Source organism: Gorilla gorilla, chromosome 1, assembly GCF_029281585.2.
Source record: "Gorilla gorilla gorilla isolate KB3781 chromosome 1, NHGRI_mGorGor1-v2.1_pri, whole genome shotgun sequence".
Lineage (NCBI taxonomy): Eukaryota > Metazoa > Chordata > Mammalia > Primates > Hominidae > Gorilla > Gorilla gorilla.
Genome location: NC_073224.2, coordinates 186155133 through 186178620, shown reverse-complemented (window position 1 = coordinate 186178620; position 23488 = coordinate 186155133). Strand labels below are relative to the sequence as shown.

Sequence of the window (23488 nt, the reverse complement as noted above, 5' to 3'; positions counted from 1 at the left end):
GATTTTAAAAGCTAAAAACAAATATTCTTTCCCCTACATAGGGGCAAAGGTTTTGCACATCAAAGGATTAAATAAAGACACAACAGTTGTAGCCAGCAAAAACAGGAATGAATCTTTAGCTTCTACAACTGAGATTTACTCTCCTGCGGCAGCTGGAACAGCTGATACACAAGTTGGGAAGTCATTTCATGTGTGGTCTGAATTATAACTTTTTATTCATCATAAATTTAACATCTGTGATATCATCATCTCTCTTTTGAACACCAAACTGGTCACAAAGACGCTAGCAGGACATGAGCCAGGAAGCACCAGATAGCCACACAAATTTGTTCACTTTGTGAAGATCCAGACAGCAGGAAGGGGTCTGTGTTGCCTATCAGCACAAAGCTGCCAGCAGCCAAGAGACTCGAGAGGCAACTAGAGAGTCAAGCTTCAGAAGCCACTGAAGTGAGATGTGTGTCTAAGGCAACTATTGTTAAAACGGAGGTTCAGTGAAGCACTATGCAAAGCTGCCTAGCTTGCTAGGATTAAGCTATAAAATATTTACAAGTCAGATCCTATCTGCTACTTTATTTCATATTTCATTTCCTCCCTCCCCATTCCCAATGCTATAACCACATATTCTTACCTTACTGAAAAAATACATTATCAGCACCCGTTTTGACAAGAAATTCTTAATCTGAGTTGGAAAAAAGGAAGAATTAACACATTTACCTTTTAAATTCTATTCAAATATAACACATTTCCTAGTTCTTCCAGACAGTAACTTAAATGAAAAAATGAAACACTTCACATCTTGTGGGCAAAGAATAATACTTAAACAATACGCCATGTAACTAAATACCTTTGTGCTATAAATTGGACAACCAAGATGAGCCAACTAATCTAAACTGTATTCCCATGTACACACGTTTAACCCCCAAATTAGAGCCCTGACATAAAAAAAAAATTAATTCTAAGTGGTTTTGGTGAAATTTTTTTTTTCTTTTTTTTTTTTTATTTCAGAAACAGGGTCTTGCTTTGTCACCTAGGCTGGAGTGCAGTTTTATGATCACAGCTTACTGCCACTTCAAATTCCTGGGCTCAACAGATCCTCCCACCTCAGCCTCCTGGGTAGCTGGGAATACAGGCACACCACCCTGTCCGGTTAATTTTTAAATGTTTTTGTACAGACAGGGTCTCACCATCTTGCCCAGGCTGGTCTCAAACTCCTGGACTCAAGCAATCCTCTCACCTCAGCCTCCCAAAGTGCTAGGATTACAGACTGGAGATATTTTTCAAGGCCATATTATTTCTCGATTCTCTATAACTGTCCTGCCCTTTAACCTTTTAATACCCCAAAAAAGAGTATGTTTCTCTCACAGGGAAAAAAAGAATCTTTTTTTTTTTTGAGACAGGGTCTCACTCTATCACCCATGCTGGAGTGCAGTGGCATGTTCATAGCTCACTGCAACCTCTGCTTTCTGGGCTCCGGTGATTCTCCTACCTCAGCCTCCCAAGTAGCTAGGACTACAGGAATGCACCACCACACCCAGCTAATTTTTGTATTTTTAGTAGAGATGGGGTTTTGCCATGTTGCCCATGCTGGTCTTGAATTCCCAGGCTCAAGCAATGTTCCCACTGTGGCATCCCAAAGTGCTGAGATTACAGGAAAAAAAATATCTTAAAACACAAAGTAGTTTTCTACTAGTTGACAATCCCAGGGGAAAAAGTGTTCTTAGTATCAGCTAAAAGCTAACCCAACTAACTTAAAAGTGAATCTGCTCCTACCATACTCTCACCCAAAGCTGCATGACTAGTCAGAAGGCTGCAGCAAGCAGCACGTGTCTGGTTGGGTAGAAAGTGACATGGCAGTACTAATGGCATATAGAGCCGTATGGGATCCCGAAGTTTATGAAATGCCTTTAACCATTCATTCCCTATTAATCAGTCATTCCATCAGCAAACATGTTATAATTTCTCCCATCTTAAAAAATAAAAACATGACTGGGCGTGGTGGCTCACGCCTGTAATTCCAACACTTTATGAGGCTCAGGCAGGATCACTGCTTGAGGCCAAGAGTTTGAGATCAGCCTGGGCAACATAGAGACTGTGTCTCTACAAAAAATAAAAATTAAAAAAATTAGGCAGGCATGGTGGCAGGCACCTGTAGTCCCAGCTACTCAGGAGGCTGAGGTGGGAGGATCACTTGAGCCCGGGAGTTCAAGGCTGCAGTGTAGCCATGATCATACCACTGCACTCCAGCCTGAGCAACAGACAGACCAAGAACCCATCTCAAAATTTTTTAAAAAGTTCCTTGACCCCTCAATTCCTCCCAGCTATTGCCCCATTTTTCTGTTCCACTTACAACAAATTCCTTGAAAAATGTGGTTTTTCTTGTGGTCTCCAATTCGTCTACCAACCTCTCCTGAACTCATGCATTTTGGTTTTTGTCCCCACTACTCCAGCCAACAGCTCTTGTCAAGGACTCAGTGACCTCCGCATTTCTAGCTCAACAGTTAATTCTTAGTTCCCGCCCCATGCTACCCATCAGCAGCATCTGACACTCCCACCTTCTCCTCCTTGACACTCTTTCTTTTCTTGGTTTTCTACCCACCTCAGAGGCTGCTCCTCAGTCTCTGTTGCTATTCTTCATCTCCCAAACCTTTAGCCATTGGAGGGCCCCTTTCTTGGATATCTCTTTTCTTCTGTATTTACATTCAAGAGTTTGCATCGAGTCTCATGCTTTGAATACTATCTATACTCTGAAAACTTCCAAAGTTACATTTCTAGCCCAGAACTTTCCCCTACACTACAGCTATATGCCTAATTTCTTACTAAGTATTTTCACCTGGTTTTCTCATAGGTATCTCAAAATTGGCTTGTCCAAAATCAAACTCCTGATTTCCCTCCCCTCACCTCTATCAAATCTCCTTCTCCAGAATCATCAGTAAATTCCAACTCAATAAATTGCAACTATATTATTCCAGATCTTCAGGCCAAAAACCTTAACAGTCAACACTGACTCTTTCTAGTATACACCACAACCAAACCATAAGCTAATCCTATTCCATCTACCTTAAAATACATACCTAGACCTTGACCACATCTTACAGCCCCCACCACTACCACTCTGGTCACAGATACCACCATCTCCCACTAGATTACTGCAACAGCCTTAACACCGTCTCTGGGCTTACACGCCTACCTTGCAAGAGTTTAGTGCCAACACAGCCCCTAGAGCAGCACTTTCAAAATATAAGTTACATCATATCATTCTTGTGGGCAAGACCATACGGTGACTTTCCATCCCACTCAGAGATGAAGCCAGTCTTTACTACAGCCAATGAGCCCTGGGTGCCTGCTACCTTTCTGATCTTATCACCCACTTACCACTCTCCCCTCACTCACTCTGCTCCAGCCACACTGGTATCCACATTGTTCTTCACACAAGCCAAGGCCATTCCCATCTCAGATGCACTGGGCTGCTCCCAGCTCTCCCTTCAGGTCTCTGATCAATCATTGCCTTATCAATGAGACTTCCCCTTATCACTCCACAAAAAATGATACCCTCTCCCCTAGGAACTCTCTGTCTTCCTTGCTCTGTTTTTCTAGTTAAGACTTATATCAAATTTCTTCCTTCTTATGCATGTTTTCCGTATCTTGAATATGACCTATTGAGATGCATCTTACAGTCAATAACATGTCACGGTTTAAGGCATCTTTTTTTCTTAATAGCACATAAGTCTTACAATTAATGATATTTTATATTTCAGAGAAACAGAATATAATACATTTGCTTACTCACTGATTTCCCCTCACTCGAATGTAAATATTACGTGGGCAAGGACTCTGTTTTGTTTGCTTCTTTCCCAGTGCCTAAAAGCATACCTTGGATATATAAAGAAGTCAAATATTTCTTACATGAGGTTATCAGGTCAAGTCATAGGAAATTACAATGTGTATAGCTCAAACCAGTCAAATATTGGCTGTTTCATGTGAGTCAATACATGAAGCATCAAAAAAAAAAAAAAAAACGCTTCTTATTCCTGATGACTTACTCATGTGAGATCCTTAATGTTCTCAATTTTACATGCAAATATAAATCCTATAACCATATCATCCTACCTGTTCACGTTTATTCTGAATCCATGAATAAATCACACTGGGTTGTCTCATTGTCTTACCCTCAGCACTAATAGAGGTAGATGGAGAAGGATTAGAAAATTCAGTCATTTGCTGATCTATTTTTAAAAAAGAAAAGGCAAGATAAGAACTTAGGCTGTTTGATCCTCTGCAACATGACATTTAAAATCTTAAAAAATATATAATTCTCACCAGAAGCTGATGTCCACAATCTTGGCCCCCTTCTTATTAGCTGAGGACTTTGTGGTGACCCATAGCAGGTGTTTACATCAAAAATTCCAGCCATCCGATTCATTACACTAGAGCCAAATGGGGTCCCAAGTGGGCTCACAACATCAGGTGTAGATAATTTTGAAGAAAACAGTGATGTTTTAACTAATGGTGGCACTGAAGGCCGAGGCATCTGGCTAGATTTTGGTGTCTGAAAAGTAGTTTCTTCTGTAAAACAACAGATCCAGTGCTGAAGAGGCAAGCTGATCCAAGCAGGCTAGCAGCAACGCTTTCAAATTCTACACATACCAAATTTTTGTTTAACGCATTTACCCAAAGCTCAGTAGATTGTTTCCATGTATGATTATAGTCTCAAGATTCGGATTTTACTACTGCATTCAAGCTCCACTCAAAGAGCTTTATACATCTTCTTCTGTCAGATTGATATAGTCTCTCTTTTTCCCCCTCCATGAATATCTTCACCTTCAACGTCAATTTATCTAACTCTAAGCAATTTTGAATGAACTCATCAATTCACATTTTATTTCTAATTGGCAATTTTAATTACTGCATTAGAATCTATCCAGTTTTACTGCATTACTATTTTAAGTATTATTTGACTGAACATACCAAATCTATATTGTGAACATACACAGGAAAAAAATATTAACCTTACCCCATTTTCCCCAAAGTTTTTTCCTTTCCTTTTCTTTTTCTTTCCTTTTCTTTTCTTTGAGTCAGGATCTTGCTCTGTAGCCCAGATTGGAGTGCAGTGGTGTAATCTCGGCTCACTGCAGCCTCAACTTCTGGGGCTCCAGCGATCCTCCCACCTCAGCTTCCTGAGTAGCTAGGACACAGGCACATGCTACCATGCCTGGCTAATTTTTTTATTTTTTGTAGAGACAGATTCGCCATGTTTCCCAGGTGGGTCTTGAACTCCTGGGCTCAAGGAATCCTCCTGCACTGGCCTCCCAAAGTGCTAGAATTATAGGCAGGAGCCACCACACCTGGCCTGAAAGTTCTTTCAAGTTAACAAAAGTCACACCAAAGGCTAATTTGCCCAGAATATCTATAAATCTGATCTGTAAACAGCTTTTTCAAAAGTCATCTTATGATTCTCCAATTTAGTAATAGAGTCTGTTATACAAAAACAAAGGAACTTTTCTTGTCACTCCAGCACAAGCCACAAAAACAAACACATTGCATTAGGATTCCATCTTCTTTTTATTATTATTATTTTTATTATTATTATTTTTTTTTTTTTTTGAGATAGAGTCTCACTCTGTGGCCAGGCTGGAGTGCTATGGCACAATCTTGGCTCACTGCAACCTCCGACTCCCTGGTTCAAGTGAAATCTCCTGCCTCAGCCTCCCGAGTAGCTAGGATAACAGGCACGCACAACCACATCCAGCTAATTTTTGTATTTTTAGTAGAGACAGCGTTTCACCATGTTGGCCAGATGGTTTCGACCTCCTGACCTCATGATCCGCCCACCTCGGCCTCCCAAAGTGCTGGAATTACAGATGTGAGCCACCTCGCCCAGCTGGATTCCATCTTCTTAATAAAACCACCGTAAGAAATATAAGAAATTAAACATCCCAAGTACCAAATTTTCATTATACGACTTTTCTTTTTTTTTTTTTTCTCCTTAAGAAGGAGTCTCACTCTGTCACCCAGGCTGGAGTGCAGTGGCATGATCTCAGCTCACTGCAACCTCCACCTCCCGAATTCAAGCGATTCTCCTGCCTCAGCCTCCTGAGTTGCTGGGACTATAAGTGTGCAACACCACAGCCAGCTAATTTTTATATTTTTAGTAGAGACGGCGTTTCGCCATATTGGCCAGGCTGGTCTCAAACTCCTGACCTCAAATGATCCACCTGCTTCGGCCTCCCAAAGTGCTGGAATTACAGGTGTAAGCCACCACACCTGGCCCATTATATGACTTTTTAAAGGTTAATGGAAATTAGAAATCTTTGAAAAATCAATTTAAAAATTAAGACTGGAGTTTTTAAGAGTTTTACAATTATTCTTCAAAATATGAGACAAATTTTGGCTGAGTGATGGTATATGACAAAAACTTACAATAATGAATGCTCCATATTTGGTCAGACTCATGATCTACCCAACCCAGAATTACAATAATCTTTCCAACATGCTAATTTGATGGAACTAGCCTATTTAAAATTCTCCAATGGCTCCATATCTCTATAGAATAAAATCTAAACTTTTTTTGTTGCAAACAAGGTTTCCTTTCATTATCAAACATCATCTTATCCAGTCGGACTCTTTTGGACAGATTTCCTTTTGGCAGTTATATTGTATCATTATTTGTGTGCCTTCCACTAAAAGGTCAGATCCAAGAGTGTTTTCCATCTGTGATTCCCTGGCTTCTAGCACATTGCTTGGTATGCAGTAGGAATTCAATAAGTATTTGTTGAATAGAGGAATGCTGATCTGAAAGTTGATAACATCTGAAACACTCTCAAACCTTTCAAAATCTGACGTGTGTTAATTTATTTAAATCATTTTTCATATGTAATCTATTTGTTTTGGGGCTATGACCCCACCAGAGTACTGATTTTGAAACTAGATGAGTTTGCTTTGATCTATATAGTGATTTTTAAATATCAAGATTAGTTGCCAATGTTTAACAACCGAAAGATTTCACCTCAAAATTTGTTTAGATCTCAGGCTTCTCTTTTTTAAAAAGACTGGAAGTTCACATATGGGATCCAAAGTCCCATATGGGAACAATGAAGCAGGGCTAACCAACAGCTTTCCCCTTCAGAGGAAGCCTGTGCTCACAGGTTCACCACCATTCTCACCCAGCCAGTTTCATCCATTTTCACTAAACGCCTGGCTCCAAAACACATGGAACATTAAGTCCTTTTATCAGTCTTACATTCATAGGTGTCTTCTACCTAAGGCATTTGGTGAACAAGACAGGTTCCTCCACCTCTACTTCTTCCTCTCAGCTTTTGTCTTTTAAATGGAAGGTGTACTAACATTATGCCCCACTTCCAAATCACCCAGTCGTCTCAGCTGCTCTTCTCTGGGACAGCAACTTTTTGTCTCTGGACTACTGCAACCAGAACAGCAACAGATATTGTCTGCAAAAATTCACCTGGCTTTGTGCTAGAGTAAGCTGAAGTCTCCTATTTAATAGCCATCATTTTGGTAGTGTTTTTAATGCTACCACCACACTGAACTTAATTTGTTTCAAATTAACCAATGAAAAACTGCATATACTTAGAGTGTACAGCGTGATGTTTTGGGCTTAATTTTTTCAATCCACAATGATACCCACGTCATTTTCTTGGTTCAATATAAGATGCTATATGTCGGATCAATTTTCCCTAAAAATATACACCTCACACTCATATAAGTATCCTTCGATTAACTACGGTCATCTCTCTCTCTCTTTTTTTTTTTTTTTTTTGAGACAGTCTCGCTCTGTCGCCAGGCTGGAGTGCAATGGCACAATCTCAGCTCACTGCAAACTCCGCCTCCCTGGTTCTCCTGCCTCAGCCTCCTGAGTAGCTGGGACTACAGGTGCACGCCACCACGCCCAGCTAATTTTTGTATTTTTAGTAGAGACAGAGTTTCACCATGTGGGTCAGGATGGTCTCGATCTCTTGACCTCATGATCCGCCTGCCTCGGCCTCCCAAAGTGCTGGGATAACAGGCGTGAGCCACCGTGCCCAGTCTACTACAGTCATCTTTCTTAGGAAATAAAATGTAAATGTTTTCCCCTCTTAGTAGTCCTAGGGATTACCTGGAGAATTTAATTTCTTAGGTTCCACTGGGTAAGATGAAGACACTCTCCCATTCGTAGCAGCAGCTTCTTGATAGAGAACCAGTTTCTGAGTCATACCATTTAAAAGATTCAAACACTCCCTTGAAATGGCTGTCCAATTGTGGGGATGTCCACCTAGGAGGTCCAAACACCAGCTTTTAAAATGTAAATAATCTTACATTCTCCTCTTGAAGTGGGGGGAAAAGTCAGTAAGAAATTCTACATTACGCTTGGCATCAGGACCCACTTTTCTTAGTGAAGCTACTATTTATACTCATGACATCTAATACACAGCAGGAGTTCAATGAATACTTGGATGAATTAAGTTTCCCAAAAGTCTACAAGCAAAAACTTGCTATTTTACCACACACATATCAAAAACAAAAAACAAAAAACCTCTCAAATTGGTCGCCAAAATAAAGCCAAACACTAGATCATAGGTTGAGCGAGAAAGACCAGGGTTACTTCACCAGCAGTATTAAACAGACTGCTATGACTGTGAACAATGAACTAAGACAATGAACACTAGGATGTCCAGTGAGATGCACCTCCATGGTCCCCAGTGACCTCTAAACTTTTGTGTCTGACCCCCTGGGCTTCCTTACATTTTCATGTATATAACAGCCCCTATTTGCTGTTACATCTGTGGGAATGACTCATTAATAATGATCACACTTTACACTCAGAGAGCTTACAGATTATCTTATTATTTAACTTAAATGACTGTGTCCCATTCCTTTAAAAATTCCCTTATTTCTCATAGTAGATCTTTGTCTCCTAGAGTTATTATATAAAAATCAAGCATGCTTCATTATGCATTAATAGCAGAGAAGTCCACTGAAAACTGGTTTCTCTATCCTATGTGCCAAATGATCATTCCCTCTTCACTTGGATCTCTCCTTAAACACTCCCCCCATTGTAAAACTCAGGAATACCACTTAACCTACAAACACACACACACACTACTCTATCACTAGGCCTCAGGATGTTTTGTACTACTGTAATTTGGGTACATGAGGAACTGTGTAACCATCCAATTAAATTTTTGTTTGTTTTTATGATGGAGTCTTGCTCTGTTGCCCAGGCTGGAGTGCAGTGGCAGGATCTCAGCTCACTGCAACCTCTGCCTCTGGGGTTCAAGTAATTCTCCTGCCTCAGCCTCCCGAGTAGCTGGGATTATAGGTGTGCAACACCATGCCCAGCTAATTTTTGTATTTTTAGTAGAGACAGGGTTTCACCATGTTGAAACTCCTGACCTCAGATGATCCTCCCGCCTCAGCCTCCCAAAGTGCTGGGATTACAGACGTGAGCTGCGTCCAGCCAATTAAATTTTTTTAAGTGCTAGAATGTACACTCTCTGGCAGAGCAAATGCCACCCTTTTACGGTTTACTTGAATCTCTGGTAAAAAACATTTAGAGTATAGAATTCCTATGTTAACTCAAATCTGATAGAAAAGCATTGTTATAGTTAATTTTCCACAGTATCAGCTCTGGGTTTCTCATGTTACTAAAAGAAGAGTGGTTCCAGTCAATTACATTTTTATATAACTGGATTTCATTTCCATATAACATTTAACTATAGAAGGTTTATTATCTGGTATTTTATCTGGTAATTGGCAAGCTTGGCAAACTAATGAAGAAATCATTAAAAAAAAGATGAAAAGCTGGTTGAGTGTACTGGCTCACACCTGTAATTATAACACTTTGGGAGGCCAAAGCAGGAGAACTGCTTGACCCCAGGAGTTCAAGGCCAGCCTGGGAAACACGGCAAGACCCTGTTTCAACAAAAATTTTTAAAAATTAGCCAGGTGTGGTGGTGCACACCTGGTGTGCCCCTACAATACCAGCTACTTGAAAGGCTGAGGCAAGAGGATCATATGAGCCCAGGAGTTCGAGGTTACAGTGAGCGGTGATCATGACACTGTACTCCAGCCTGGTGATACAGTGAGACCCTGTCTCTTAAAATACAGAAGAAAGGCTACCCAGGTTCTCTGTTTCCCACCAGTGCCTGGGACTGGACTGTTTTCCCTCTAGGAACAACAGAGAACTGGCAAAGTCACAGTCTTGAACAGCATGGCAAGAACAGTATACACTGTAAGTGTTTCAGAGTTGCTGAGAGCATCCTTGAGTCACCATTGAATCTAGTTTCTTCCTAATTTTTTTTTAAAAGGAGGCAGAGTAGCATAGCAGAAGGAGGAGTCCTGTACATGGAGCCAAATGACAGGACTCTTATTCCAATTCTGACATTAACTTTATTTAAGCCAATCTCTGAGACTTAAATCTCCCATCTAGAGAGTAGACCACCTAATTTTTAAGATCCTTTGTAGCATTAAAAGTTTTAGAATTCTTTTTTGGGGTGGGGAGGGGGACAGGCTCTCACTTTGTCACCCAGGCTAGAGTACAGTGGCACAATCTTGGCTCACTGCAGTAGCAACCTCCTGGGCTCAAGCAATCCTCCCAGCTCAGCTCCTCAAGTAGCTGGGACTACAGGCATATGCTACCATGCTGGGCTAATTTTTTGTATTTTTTGTAGAGGAGGGGTCTCATCATGTTGCCCAGGCTGGTCTCGAATTCCTAAGCTCAAGTAATCCACCCACCTTGGCCTCCCAAAGTGCTAGGATTACAGGGGTGAGCCACCACGCCCAGCCAAACTTTTGGAATTCTTAAGCTGTATTTTTCTGCCCTAAAATTGTCAATGTACTAAATAATTTCTTCAGGTTAAGGAAATGAAGGAGCTGAAGGAAATAAACTCTTAAGCTGTGTAAGATTTAATTCAATACTTCATTTAATGGACTCACTGACATCTGATATTTTATTAAATACATCTTTCTCACCAAAAACTTGTTTAAGTGAATTAATTTTTTTTTTTTTTTTTTTTTTTTTTGAGACGGAGTCTCACTCTGTCACCCAGGCTGGAGTGCAGTAGCGCAATCTCGGCTCACTGCAAGCTCCACCTCCCAGGTTCACGCCATTCTCCTGCCTCAGCCTTTCCAGCAGCTGGGACTACAGGCGCCCGCCACCACGTCTGGCTAATTTTTTGTATTTTTAGTAGAGACGGGGTTTCACCGTGTTAGCCAGGATGGTCTTGATCTCCTGACCTCATGATCTGCCTGCCTCAGCCTCCCAAAGGACTGGGATTACAGGCTTGAGCCACCATGCCTGGCCAAGTGAATTACTTTCTACACACATATGCCTAATCAAGTCTATTACTTTTAGCAATACCTGGTTGGCTGAGGCTAAAAACTTCTTGTCTTCGTGAAGGAGAATATTGAGAAAGCAACATCAGGTCCTGCAAGGCTAAATACTAACAGGGGGAAAAAACACATATTATTTAATTTTTTTAACCTCTACATAAAATCTCACTAATTGGGTTCATCATTATATACCCAAGAGGAAATTAATTAAACTTTTTCATGAAAAAAAAAAAATCTCAGAACCATAACCTTCCTTTCTAGACTTCCAGAACTTTCCTGCCTCTACCCTCCCTACCTACTACAAGTTCCAGCTACAAGGAACTACAGAATTCTCTGTGCTCTTTCATATATCTGCGGTGGGAAATTGAAACATCACTTCCTCCTGGAATTTTCCCTGGTTTCCCTCACACAAACATACACTCACATAGCTCTCAACCATGGCACTAACATCATGTATTGTAATTGAATGTTTACTTGTCCCATCTGATTCCACCCACCAAACTGTGTGGCCCACAAGAAAACGGAAAATCTTACTTGCTACCATATCCAAAGGCAGTGCCTAGCACGTGATACCTAATTTTTTTTTTCTTTTTTTTTGAGACAAAGTCTCACTCTGTTGCCCAGGCTGGAGTGCAGTGATGTGATCTCGGCTCACTGCTACCTCCGCCTTACGGGTTCAAGCAATTCTCCTGCCTCAGCCTCCCGAGTGGCTGGGACAACAGGCACACACCAGCACACCCAACTGATTTCTGTATTTTTAGTAGAGATGGGGTTTCACCATGTTGGCCAGGTTGTTCTCAAACTCCTGACCTCAAGTGATCCACCTGCCTTGGCCTCCCAAAGTGCTGGGATTACAGGCATGAGCCACCATGCCCAGCTACCCTATTATTTTTTTTTTCTTTACTGAAAATCTTCATCTTTTCCCAGGCAAACCCCTTTACTCATCCTTCAAGATACCATCCCTCTCTGAAGTTTTCTTGCATTGGTCCCAAGCTGAATAAGAGGTCCCAATGTATTTGCCACAGTACATTTTAATTATTTTGGGCGTCTGTATTTTCTACTAGGCTGTGCTATGTCTTATTCGTCATTCTACCACAAACAACTAGCAGAGACTGACGTACCACTAAATAAATATTTGGTGAGTAACCAAATGAGTAACTGATACTTTTAAGTTTCTCTAACAAATTAGTTATAATTAATATTTAAAAGTAATTCTATTTATTTTCTTATTTGTTTATAAATTCTTTAGAGTGTGATCAAAACTGGGTTCTAACTACTTTCTTTTAGCATTTCTGTTTGTTTGTTTAGAGATGGGGTCTCACTCTGCCACCCAGGCTAAAGTGCAGTGGCAGGCTAGAGTGCAGTGGCAGGGTCACAGCTCACTGCAGCCTCCAACTCTTAGGCTCAAGGAATGCAACTGCCTCCACCTCTCAAGTAGCTGGGACCACAGGCATGTGCCACCATGCCATTCAACTAATTTTTAAATTTTTGTTGAGATGAGGTCTCCCTATGTTTTCCAAGCTGGTCTTGAACTCCTGGGCTCAAGTGATCCTCTCACCTCGGCCTCCCAAAGTGCTGAAGACCACACACAGCCTCTTTTAGCTCTTTTTAAAGGACCTTTTAACAGGATCACACATATTGTAGATCTAGTTTAAAATTTCAACTTGCAAATTCAATCTAAACCATTTATGCTTACTTAGATTGATTTGTAAAATTACTACAACTTCTTTAAATTCTTGATTGTAATTAGTTTTAGGATCATTACCAGCAATTCATATTTAAGGAGAGTTCACTAAATATCTATACATTTCTAAGCGCTATTTTTGATCACAAAAGCCAACTAATACTACAAGAGTAAAAATGTTTTGATCCAGTGATTAAAAAATCAATAATGTTTTGTTATGCTATCATGAATAGTTTGTGAGAAGTTAATGTAGATGATTGCATATCACTGTATTTTATGCTTGGAAATATTCTTATATCTGTTTCTGAATATAGAATTAACTAGCTTATACACATACACTGTACTGTGCACTTGCATTTTAGTCACTTGGAAAGAAAATTGAAAAAATAAACAGCATTAGCAAGTAGGTGATTTTTATCATACCAGTACGAGAATATTATAGGCCCTCAAAAAATACAACTACTTAAATATACTAAATATTAAGTGTATTGAATAAAGTTAGAGATAACTGTGTGAAGATATGCAACACAGTTTGGATACCTTTATGATGGGGGGAGGATTGCTATTTAACACTTTTGGAAGGCACTCATCTGACCCTTCTGCAAATGGTGGTTGAACAGGAAACACATGAGCCTATCAAATAATTAAAAACCAAAAATGATTATTTTCATGATCTTACATTCAATAAGCATGCACAAATTAAAACATAAAAACAGACAGCACAAGCAAACTGACATCTTTCGTGCTCCTTGCAAAGACAGGTTAAAGTTACATAAACCCAAACACACCATTTTTTTTAATGTTACTTTCCCAACTTTATTAGACTCTGGCTCTGAATAATAAAAACCAATTTCACAAACAAGGATTCTCTGAAGCCACTGAAGAATACAAACCTACAGAGATTGTAAAATAAAACAGAAACACTAATTTTCTAAGACAAACACTTGGATGATAAAAACAATGTAATTCTCAATCACTTAAAAAGATTTCTGTGGGAATTATCCAGAAGCTCACCTCAATTTCCAAAATCATTTCTTTAATATAAATTTTAAAACTTCCCTTCAGAAAACAAATATCTTGGCTGGGTGGAGTGGCTCACACCTGTAATCCCAGCACTTTAAGAGGCCGAGGACAGATCATTTTGAGGTCAGGAGTTCGGCGCCAACCTGGCCAACATGGTGAAACCCTGTCTCTACTAAAATTCAAAAAAAATTAGCCGGGCATGGTGGCACACGCCTGTAGTCCCAGCTACTCGGGAAGCTGAGGTGGGAGAATCACTTGAACCCGGGAGGCAGACGTTGCAGTGAGCCGAGATCAGGTCACTGCCCTCCAGCCTGGGTGACAGAGCGAGACCCTATCTCAAAAAAAAAAAAAAAAAAAAAATCTTACTGCCACATATTTAAATATTTTAATAGTAGCTATGCCAATGACAAGGAAAATTAATTTAAAATTCAAGTCCATTTAGTATGTACTCCGTAGAGAAATGGAAGCCCCCAGAAGACAACTAGGATGTCAATAAAGCATAGTGGCAGTCCATTCAGTTTAATCTCCAAAAATTAAGTGAATATCCACACTGTTCCTCTGAAAAAAAATACCACATAAATGGTGGTTACAAATGATATGGCCCCAACAGTTTCAGAAGAGAGACCAAAAACCAGCTTACGGAAATGGTTTTGCGTGTGCTGATCAGTGTGCTCTGCTAAAAATCAACTGTGCACTCCAAAACACAAAAGTATTAAGAAAAAATATTTTAAAAAACATACCTCTGTGGCATAGATTTTGAAGAGTATCCATGAGACATACCAAGTCGTCAGGAGAAAGACACCACACAGCCAGACATGGTAGAGTAACGAGAGATTTAAGAGGCCACTCACTGTGTCAAGTGGCCTATGAACCTGCCTGTGAATGCAGAAATTACTATTAATCCTCTAGGAAAAATGCAATCTAAATATTAACACACTTAAGTCTCCACACTGAGACACAAATATTATTTCTAAATAACAATGTTGACAGACTCCTCTCCTTCAATACCTTTATAGAGCTCTTTCCCTAATACTTTCTTATGAGGTACATGAGGGAGCTTTAAGGGAAGAACAGACCTAAATCGGGGCTACAGTTTCTTGTGTTCAAAATCTTCACTGACTTTTACTACGAAGGAAGAATGAGCTAAGCCTATAAGCCTCACTACGAGCAGCTGGGTGAAAGTTTATTATTGTTGCTTTGTAGTCTAATACCTCAAAACCATTAAACATGACTAGTACTTCTCCTGGACCAGATTTCAGCTTTATCCTTATGCCCTATAAACCACGGATTCATAGTCGTTAAAAGCACATGCTACTAAACAATGTTAAAGCAATTTAAGACACTCTGTTAGACTGCTAAGTAAAGCTAATGCTGCCATCTTTCCAAAACTTTGACTAGATCAATTGGCAAAGTTATTATAATCCTACAACCAGCAATTGTGAAAACCAGGATTGGAACCTGACTCTGCCATTTCTAAGTGTTGTGATTAGGTAAATCACTCCACCTATCCCACCCGCGGTTTCCTCATCCATATAAGAGTGGCATAATATGTTCATTCTTCCTCTTAGTCCTATTACAATGTCTAAAACAGCTTACATTAGGAGTGCCCAGCACAGTGCTTGACATTCACTGGGGGAGTCAACCAATGATGAAGTTATTTTTAACTTCTAAGTAAACATTTTACTGAGGCCCTGACATAAATGAAGGACAGATTATCAGGCACTCAGCCATATATACAAAACATTTTTTGAGTGCAAGGAAGAAAAAATATTGTTAAATTTCTATCAAATGCCATTATTATTTTTCTCTTTCCATTTCACCTAGTTTAAAATCTGGGCTAAAACAATAAACGACTCATGCGTTTGGTTTCATACCTAGCAAGTAAGCAGAAGACAAAACTAAATTTTGCCTAGAAACTTTGAAAAGTGAGAAACCATAATATCTCTTAAATACCATGTATGTCAATATTCCCACTCCCTAAAACTGACATTAGTGAATTCCATATATGAAACAAAAACCCTCACAGTGGAATATACAATAAGAACAAACACTGAGAGAAACTGACTTTTATTCGGCAAATACAGATTAAACCTTTATGTGCAAAGTGCATAGAGGATTACTACAACAATATACAACCGTGCTGTCACTCGACTGCCACTTGTGACTTTCAACTGATCACCTGACCTTGCTCAATTTTGGTTTCCTCTCATAGGCTAAATTAGAATAATGCCACAGCATTGGTATATAGCATGAGACACCAGAGAAGGAATGATTGTTGGGGAGAAAAACGAAACAGAGGCCTGGTCCATGCAACTCGAGAAAGCCACTTTTGTATATAGTATAAAAGCTGCATCTAAGAACAATTATCATTGCTTACTTCTGCGGAGAACTGGGTGAGTGGAGACAGAGGAGGAGATTTTTTCATTTTATACCCTATTATTATTATTTTCTTTTTGAGACAGGGTCTCGCTCTATTGCCTAGGCTGGAGTGCAGTGGCACAATTATAGCTCACCGCATCCTTGAACTCCTGGGCTCAAGCGATCCTCCTGCCTCAACCTCCCAAGTAGCTGGGACTACAGGCAAGTACCACCAAGTCCTGCTAATTTTACCCTTTTATACACCTTTGGAATTTTAAACCATATAAACTACATGTATTCAAAAATGAATACGATTTTTTAAAAAATGTTAAAGGCAAAATCTAAACAAAATATCGAAAATAGCAAACATCTAAAAGAATGGAAACAGAGTTAAAATTAGACTTTTTATGTATCACTTACTCATCTATGTGAAGGTTCATAGCAGTGCTAATCCAAGCTTTGGGAATATAGCCTGAAGGGAAAAAATACCAAGCTATGAACATAAAAAGTTATAAAACAAGTTTTAGTCAAGCTTTAGAATATAAGGTCAATGACATGGCCACACAGACACCAAGACCTCAGTCAAAATGTTAGACTTATTAGGAATGAGTAGGAAAAGACAGTACTTATTAACACAGGCAGTCTTTGCTTTGTACAGTTCTGATATATACACATTTCAGTTACCATGGTTTAGTTAAAAAATACCAGTCACCCAAAAATGCAGTTCAAACTCTAGTTACTGTGGTATATTAACTATAAGCGACTGCATATAGCACTTCTAACTTTTCAGGACACAAATCAATATGTAGATAACCGATGTGCATTATAATCTGTGACCCAATCCCATCAATTCTCTCAAAGTCTGTTGCTGATTGGTCACTTGGATCTGTTATTCAGTACAGACACAGACAGCAAAGCATGTAGTTGTGTTGCCTCCTTGTTTCCCAAAATAAATCCAAATGATACTTTTAAAAAATGAATAGCTAAAACAGGTTAAGTAATGCTTGCTTCAGCAGCACATATACTAAAATTGGAATGATACAGAGATTAGCATGACCCCTGAGCAAGGATGATATGCAAATTCATGAAGCGTTCCATAAAAAAAAAATGGTTTTAATTAAAAAAAAAGAAGAAACTGGCAAAAAAAAAAATCAAAGTGCAACAAAGAAATGAAAAGTGATAATGCTAAAAATGAAATTTGAATTGAACATAAATGAAGTTATAGGAGAAAGAGCAAATCATGGAAATGATCATAGTCACGAAATTAGCCCAAATATACAACTCTAGAGGAACAACCAGGCTGACTGTATGTAGTAGGTCAATACATTGCAATGAGGCTGAGCATGATGGCTCATGCCTATAAACCCAGTACTCTGGGAGGCCAAGGTGGGAGGATCACTTGAGGCCAAGAGTTCAAGACTAGCCTGGGCAACATAGCAAGACCCCATCTCTAAAAGAAAAGAGACACTACTAATCATGATGGCAGATGGGTGGCAGGACTAGATTGCAGCTCCAAACAGGGCAGCTTGCAGATGCTTGTGTTGTGATTTTTAGCTCCAGATCGACTGCAAGAACAAACCAGCAATCACAAGAGCACCCACAGACCCTCTGAAGAAAGCAGACTGCTCCTGAGGACCCGGGAGACACCCCAAATACTGTGAGTGCCCCAACTGTGGAAGTGGAAAAGGAAGACCCTCCTCTTCTGAACACACACCCCCACTGGAGAAGCTGAAGGTCTGTTTGCGGGAGAAGTTTCTGACCTTACCTGGAGCTGAACCAATTTAGAGAGTCAAGCGAAATACAGGGGTAAAGGAAGCAGCAGAAAGGCCCTGGGAGCTTGCTGCACTCCCTAGGAGGCCATTCCCGCCTGGCACCACAGGGATCCATCAGAAGGGTGACCAGAGGAGCAGGGAGTAAAACTCCACAGGGAAAAGGAAATCTCCAGCTGAACTTCATAACAATTTAAACGGGCAAGAAGCCTCCTGGCCAGAACTTGGGGGAGAGGGCAAATCTAATGTGTAGACTCCACAGGTGGGGCAAGAACCAAGCTCTTTTCTCTCCCAGCTGGGAGGCGGGTAGCCCAGGGCAAGTTTTCAAGCCCATCTGGCCTTCCACCTGGAAACAGACTCAGGGCTGTTGCAGGGCGGTGGGAGTGAGACTGGCCCTTTGGTTTGCATGGGACCTGGGTGAGGCCTGTGACTGCCACTTTCCCCCACTTCCCTGACAGTCTGCATGACTCAGCAGAGGCAGCCATAATCCTCCTAGGCACACAACTCCAGTGACCTGGGAATCTAACCCCCATTCCCCACAGCAGCTGCTGCAAAAACTGACCCAGGAGAGCCTGAGCTCAGACTCGCCTATCCCCACCCCCACCTGATGGTCCTTCCCTAACGGAATACAAAGGACATATAATCTTGGGAGTTCTAGGGCCCCACCCACTGCCAGTCCCTCTCCACACTACTACAGCTGAGGTTTTCCGGAAAGCGCCACCTCCTGGCAGGAGGCCCAATCAGCACAAAAGTAGAGCATTAAACCACCAAAGCTAAGAACCCCTCATGGAGTCCACTGCACCCCCTCACCACCTCCACTGGAACAGGCGCTGGTATCCATGGCTGAGAGACCCAGAAACAGTTCACATCACAGGACTCTGTGCAGACAACCCCCAGTATCAGCCCAGAGACAGGTAGACTCGCTGGGTGGCTAGACCCAGAAGAGAAACAACAATCACTGCAGTTCGGCTCACAGGAAGCCACACCCATAGGAAAAGGCGGAGAGTACTGCATCAAAGGAACACCTCGTGGGACAAAAGAATGTGAACAACAGCCTTCAGCCCTAGACCTTCCCTCTGACAGAGCCTACCCAAATGAGAAGGAACCAGAAAACCAACCCTGGTAATATGACCAAACAAGGCTCTTCAACACCCCCCAAAAAATCGCACTAGTTCACCAGTAATGGATCCAAACCAAGAAGAAATCCCTGACTTAACCTGAAAAAGAATTCAGGAGGTTAGTTATTAGGCTAATCAGGGAGGGACCAGAGAAAGGCGAAGCCCAATGCAAGGAAATCCAAAAAATGATATAAGAAGTGAAGGGAGAAATATTCATAGAAATAGATAGCTTAAAGAAAAAACAATAAAAAATTCAGGAAACTTTGGATTCACTTTTAGAAATGCGAAATGCTCTGGAAAGTCTCAGCAATAGAATTTAACAAGTAGAAGAAATTCAGAGCTGAAGACAAGATCTTCAAATTAACCCAATCCAACAAAGACAAAGAAAAAAAGGAGAATATGGACAAGGTCTCCAAGAAGTCTGGGATTATGTTAAACGACCAAACTTAAGAATAATCGATGTTCCTGAGGAAGAAGAGAATTCTAAATGCTTGGAAAACATATTCGGGGGAATAATCAAGGAAAACTTCCCTGGCCTTGCTAGACCTAGACATCCAAATACAAGAAGCACCAAAGAACACCTGAAAAATTCATCACAAAAAGATCTTTGCCTAGGCACATTGTCATCAGGTTATCCAAAGTTAAGACGAAGGAAAGGATCTTTAAGAGCTGTGAGACAGAAGCACCAGGTAACCTATAAAGGAAAACCTATCAGATTAACAGCAGATTTATCAGCAGAAACCCGACAAGCTAGAAGGGATTGGGGCCCTATCTTCAGCCTCCTCCAACAAAACAATTATCAGCCAAGAATTTTGTATCCAGCGAAACTAAGCATCATATATGAAGAAAACTACAGCCTTTTTCAGACAAATAAATGCTGAGAGAATTCGCCATTACCAAGCCACCATTACAAAGCCACCATTACAAGAACTGCTAAAAGGAGCTCTAAATCTTGAAACAAATTCTGGAAACACATCAAAACAGAACCTCTTTAAAGCATAAATCAAACAGGACCTATAAAACAAAAATACATGTTGAAAAGCAAAAACAAAAAGCAAACAAACAAAGTACACAGGCAACAAAAAGCATGGTGAATTCGATGGTACCTAATATTTCAATACTAACATTGAATGTAAATGGCCTAAATCCTCCACTTAAAAGATACAGAACCACAGAATGGATAAGAACTCACCAACTAACCATCTGCTGCCTTCAGGAGACTCACCTAACACACAAGGACCCACATAAACTTAAAGTAAAGGGGTGGAAAAAGGCATTTCATGCAAATGGACACTAAAAGCAAGCAGAGGTAGCTATCCTTATATCAGACAAAACAAATTTTAAAGCAACAGCAGTTAAAAGAGACAAAGAAGGACATTATATAATGTTAAAAGGTCTCGTCCAACAGGAAAATATCACAATCCTAAACATATATGCATCTAACATTGGAGCTCCCAAATTTATAAAACAATTACTAATAGACCTAAGAAATGAGATAGACAGCAACACAATAGTGGGGGACTTCAATAATCCACTGACGACACGAGATAGGTTATGAGAACAGAAAGTCAACAAAAAAACAATGGATTTAAACTATACCTGGAACAAATGGACTTAACAGATAGATACAGAACATTTCATCCAACAGCCATAGAATACACATTCTATTCAACAGCACATGGAACTTTCTCCAAGACAGACCATATGATAGGCCATAAAACAAACCTCAATAAATTTAAGAAAACTGAAATTATATCAAGCACTCTCTAAGATCACAGTGGAATAAAACTGGAAATCAACTCCAAAAGAAACCTTCAGAACCATGCAAATACATGGCAATTAAATAATCTGCTCCTGAATGAGCACTGGGTCAAAAACGAAATCAAGATGGAAATTAAAAAATTTTTCGGCTGGGCGCGGTGGCTCATGCCTGTAATCCCAGCACTTTGGGAGGCTGAGGCGGGTGGATCACGAGGTCAGGAGATCGAGACCATCCTGGCTAACACTGTGAAACCCCGTCTCTACTAAAAATACAAAAAAATGTAGCTGGGCGTGGTGGCGGGCACCTGTAGTTCCAGCTACTCGGGAGGCTGAGGAAGGAGAATGGCATGAACCCGGGAGGCGGAGCTTGCAGTGAGTCAAGATCGCGCCACCACACTCCAGCCTGGGCAACAGAGCAAGACTCCGTCTCAAAAAATAAATAAATAAATAAAAAATAATTTTTTGAACTGAATGACAATAATGACACAACCTATCAAAACCTCTGGGATACAGCAAAGGCGGTGCTAAGAGGAAAGTTCATAGCCCTAAGCACCTACATCAAAAAGGATGAAAGAGCACAAACTGACATTCTAAGGTCACACCTCAAGGAACTAGAGAAATAACAAATCAAACCCAAACCCAGCTGAAAAAAGGAAATAACTGAGATCAGAGCAGAACTAAATGAATTTGAAACAACAACAACAAAAATACAAAAGATAAATGAAACAAAAAGCTGGTTCTTTGAAAAGATAAGTAAAACTGATAGACCATTAGCAAGATTAACCAAAAAAAGAAGAGAGAAAATCCAAATAACCTCACTAAGAAAAAAACAGGAGATATTACAACTGACACCACTGAAATACGAAAGATCGTTCACAACTACTACGAACAACACCTTTACACATAAACTACCAAACCTAGAAGAGACAGATAAATTCCTGGAAAAATACAACCTTCCTAGCTTAAATCAGGAAGAATCAGATACCCTGAACAGAGCAATAACAAGCAGTGAGATTGAAATGGTAATTTTAAAATTACCAACAAAAAAAAGTCCAGGACCAGAGGGATTCACAGCAGAATTCTACCAGACATTCAAAGAAGAATTGGTACCAATCCTTTTAACACTATTGCACAAGATAAAGAAGGAACCCTCCCTAATTCATTTTATGAGGCCAGCATCACCCTAATACCAAAATCAGAAGGGACACAACCAAAAAAGAAAAACTACAGACTGTTATCCTTGATGAATATTGATGCTAAAATCCTTAACAAAATACTAGGTAACGGAATCCAACAACATATCAAAAAGATAATCCACCATGATCAAGTGGGTCTCATGCCAGGGATGCAGGGATGGTTTAACATACACAAGTCAATAAATGTAATACACCACATAAACAGAATTAAAAACAAAAATCACATGATCATCTCAACAGATGCAGAAAAAACATTCAACAAAATCCAGCATTCCTTTATGATTAAAATTCTCAGCAACATTGGCATACAAGGGCCATAACTTAATGTAATAAAAGCCATCTATGAGAAAGCCACAGCCAACATAACACTGAATGGGGAAGAGCTGAAAGCATTCCCTCTGAGAACTGGAACGGACAAGAATGCCCACTCTCACCACTCCTCTTCAACATAGTACTGGAAGTCCTAGCTAGAGCAATCAGACAAGAGAAAGAATTTAAAGGCATCCAAATCAGTAAAGAGGAAGTCAAACTGTCACTGTTTGCTGATGATATGATCATTTACCTTAAAAACCCTAAGGGCTCCTCCAGAAAGTTCCTAGAACTGATAAAAGAATTCAGCAAAGTTTCCAGCTACAAGATTAATGCACACAAATCAGTAGCTCTTCTATACACCAACAGTGACCAAGTGGAGAATCAAATCAAGAACTCAAACCCTTTTAGAATAGCTGCAAAAAAAATAAAATACTTAAGAGTATACCTAACCAAGGAGTCGAAAGATCTCTACAAGGAAAACTACAAAACACTGCTGAAAGAAATCAGGCAACACAAACAAATGGAAACACATCCCATGCTCATGGATGGGTAATTAATATTATGAAAATGACCATATTGCCAAAAGCAATCTAAAAATTCAACACAATCCCCATCAGAATACCACCATCATTCTTCACAGAATTAGAAAAAACAATTCTTAAATTCATATGGAACCAAGAAAGAGCCCACATAGCCAAAGCAAGACTAGGCAAAAAGAACGAATCTGGAGGCATCACACTACCTGATTTCAAACTATACTATAAGGCCATAGTCACCAAAATAGAGTGGTACTGGTATGAAAATACGCACATAGACCAATGGAGCAGAATAGAGAACCCAGAAATAAACCCAAATACTTTCAGCCAACTGATCTTCGACAAAGCAAACAAAAACATAAAGTGGGGAAAGGACACCCTTTTCAACAAATGATGCTGGGATAAT

The 23488-nt window shown here is 40.1% G+C and overlaps 1 protein-coding gene and 1 pseudogene across 7 annotated transcripts in view; one reads left to right on the top strand and one right to left on the bottom strand.

Moving 5' to 3' along the window:
* NDC1 (NDC1 transmembrane nucleoporin) overlaps window positions 1-23488 on the bottom strand; it is a 73679-nt gene that overhangs the window by 27978 nt on the left and 22213 nt on the right. For all 7 annotated transcript variants that reach the window (XM_063698486.1, XM_063698488.1, XM_055349453.2 and 4 more), the window contains 8 exons: window positions 16811-16862; window positions 14773-14908; window positions 13550-13642; window positions 11354-11435; window positions 8111-8266; window positions 4318-4563; window positions 4108-4223; window positions 629-679 (listed from right to left, as the gene is read on the bottom strand). In XM_063698486.1, the coding sequence (XP_063554556.1) occupies window positions 629-679; window positions 4108-4223; window positions 4318-4563; window positions 8111-8266; window positions 11354-11435; window positions 13550-13642; window positions 14773-14908; window positions 16811-16862 (932 nt within the window). The remainder of the gene's footprint in view (window positions 1-628; window positions 680-4107; window positions 4224-4317; window positions 4564-8110; window positions 8267-11353; window positions 11436-13549; window positions 13643-14772; window positions 14909-16810; window positions 16863-23488) is intronic.
* On the top strand, window positions 17395-17494 carry LOC115932206 (uncharacterized; annotated as a pseudogene).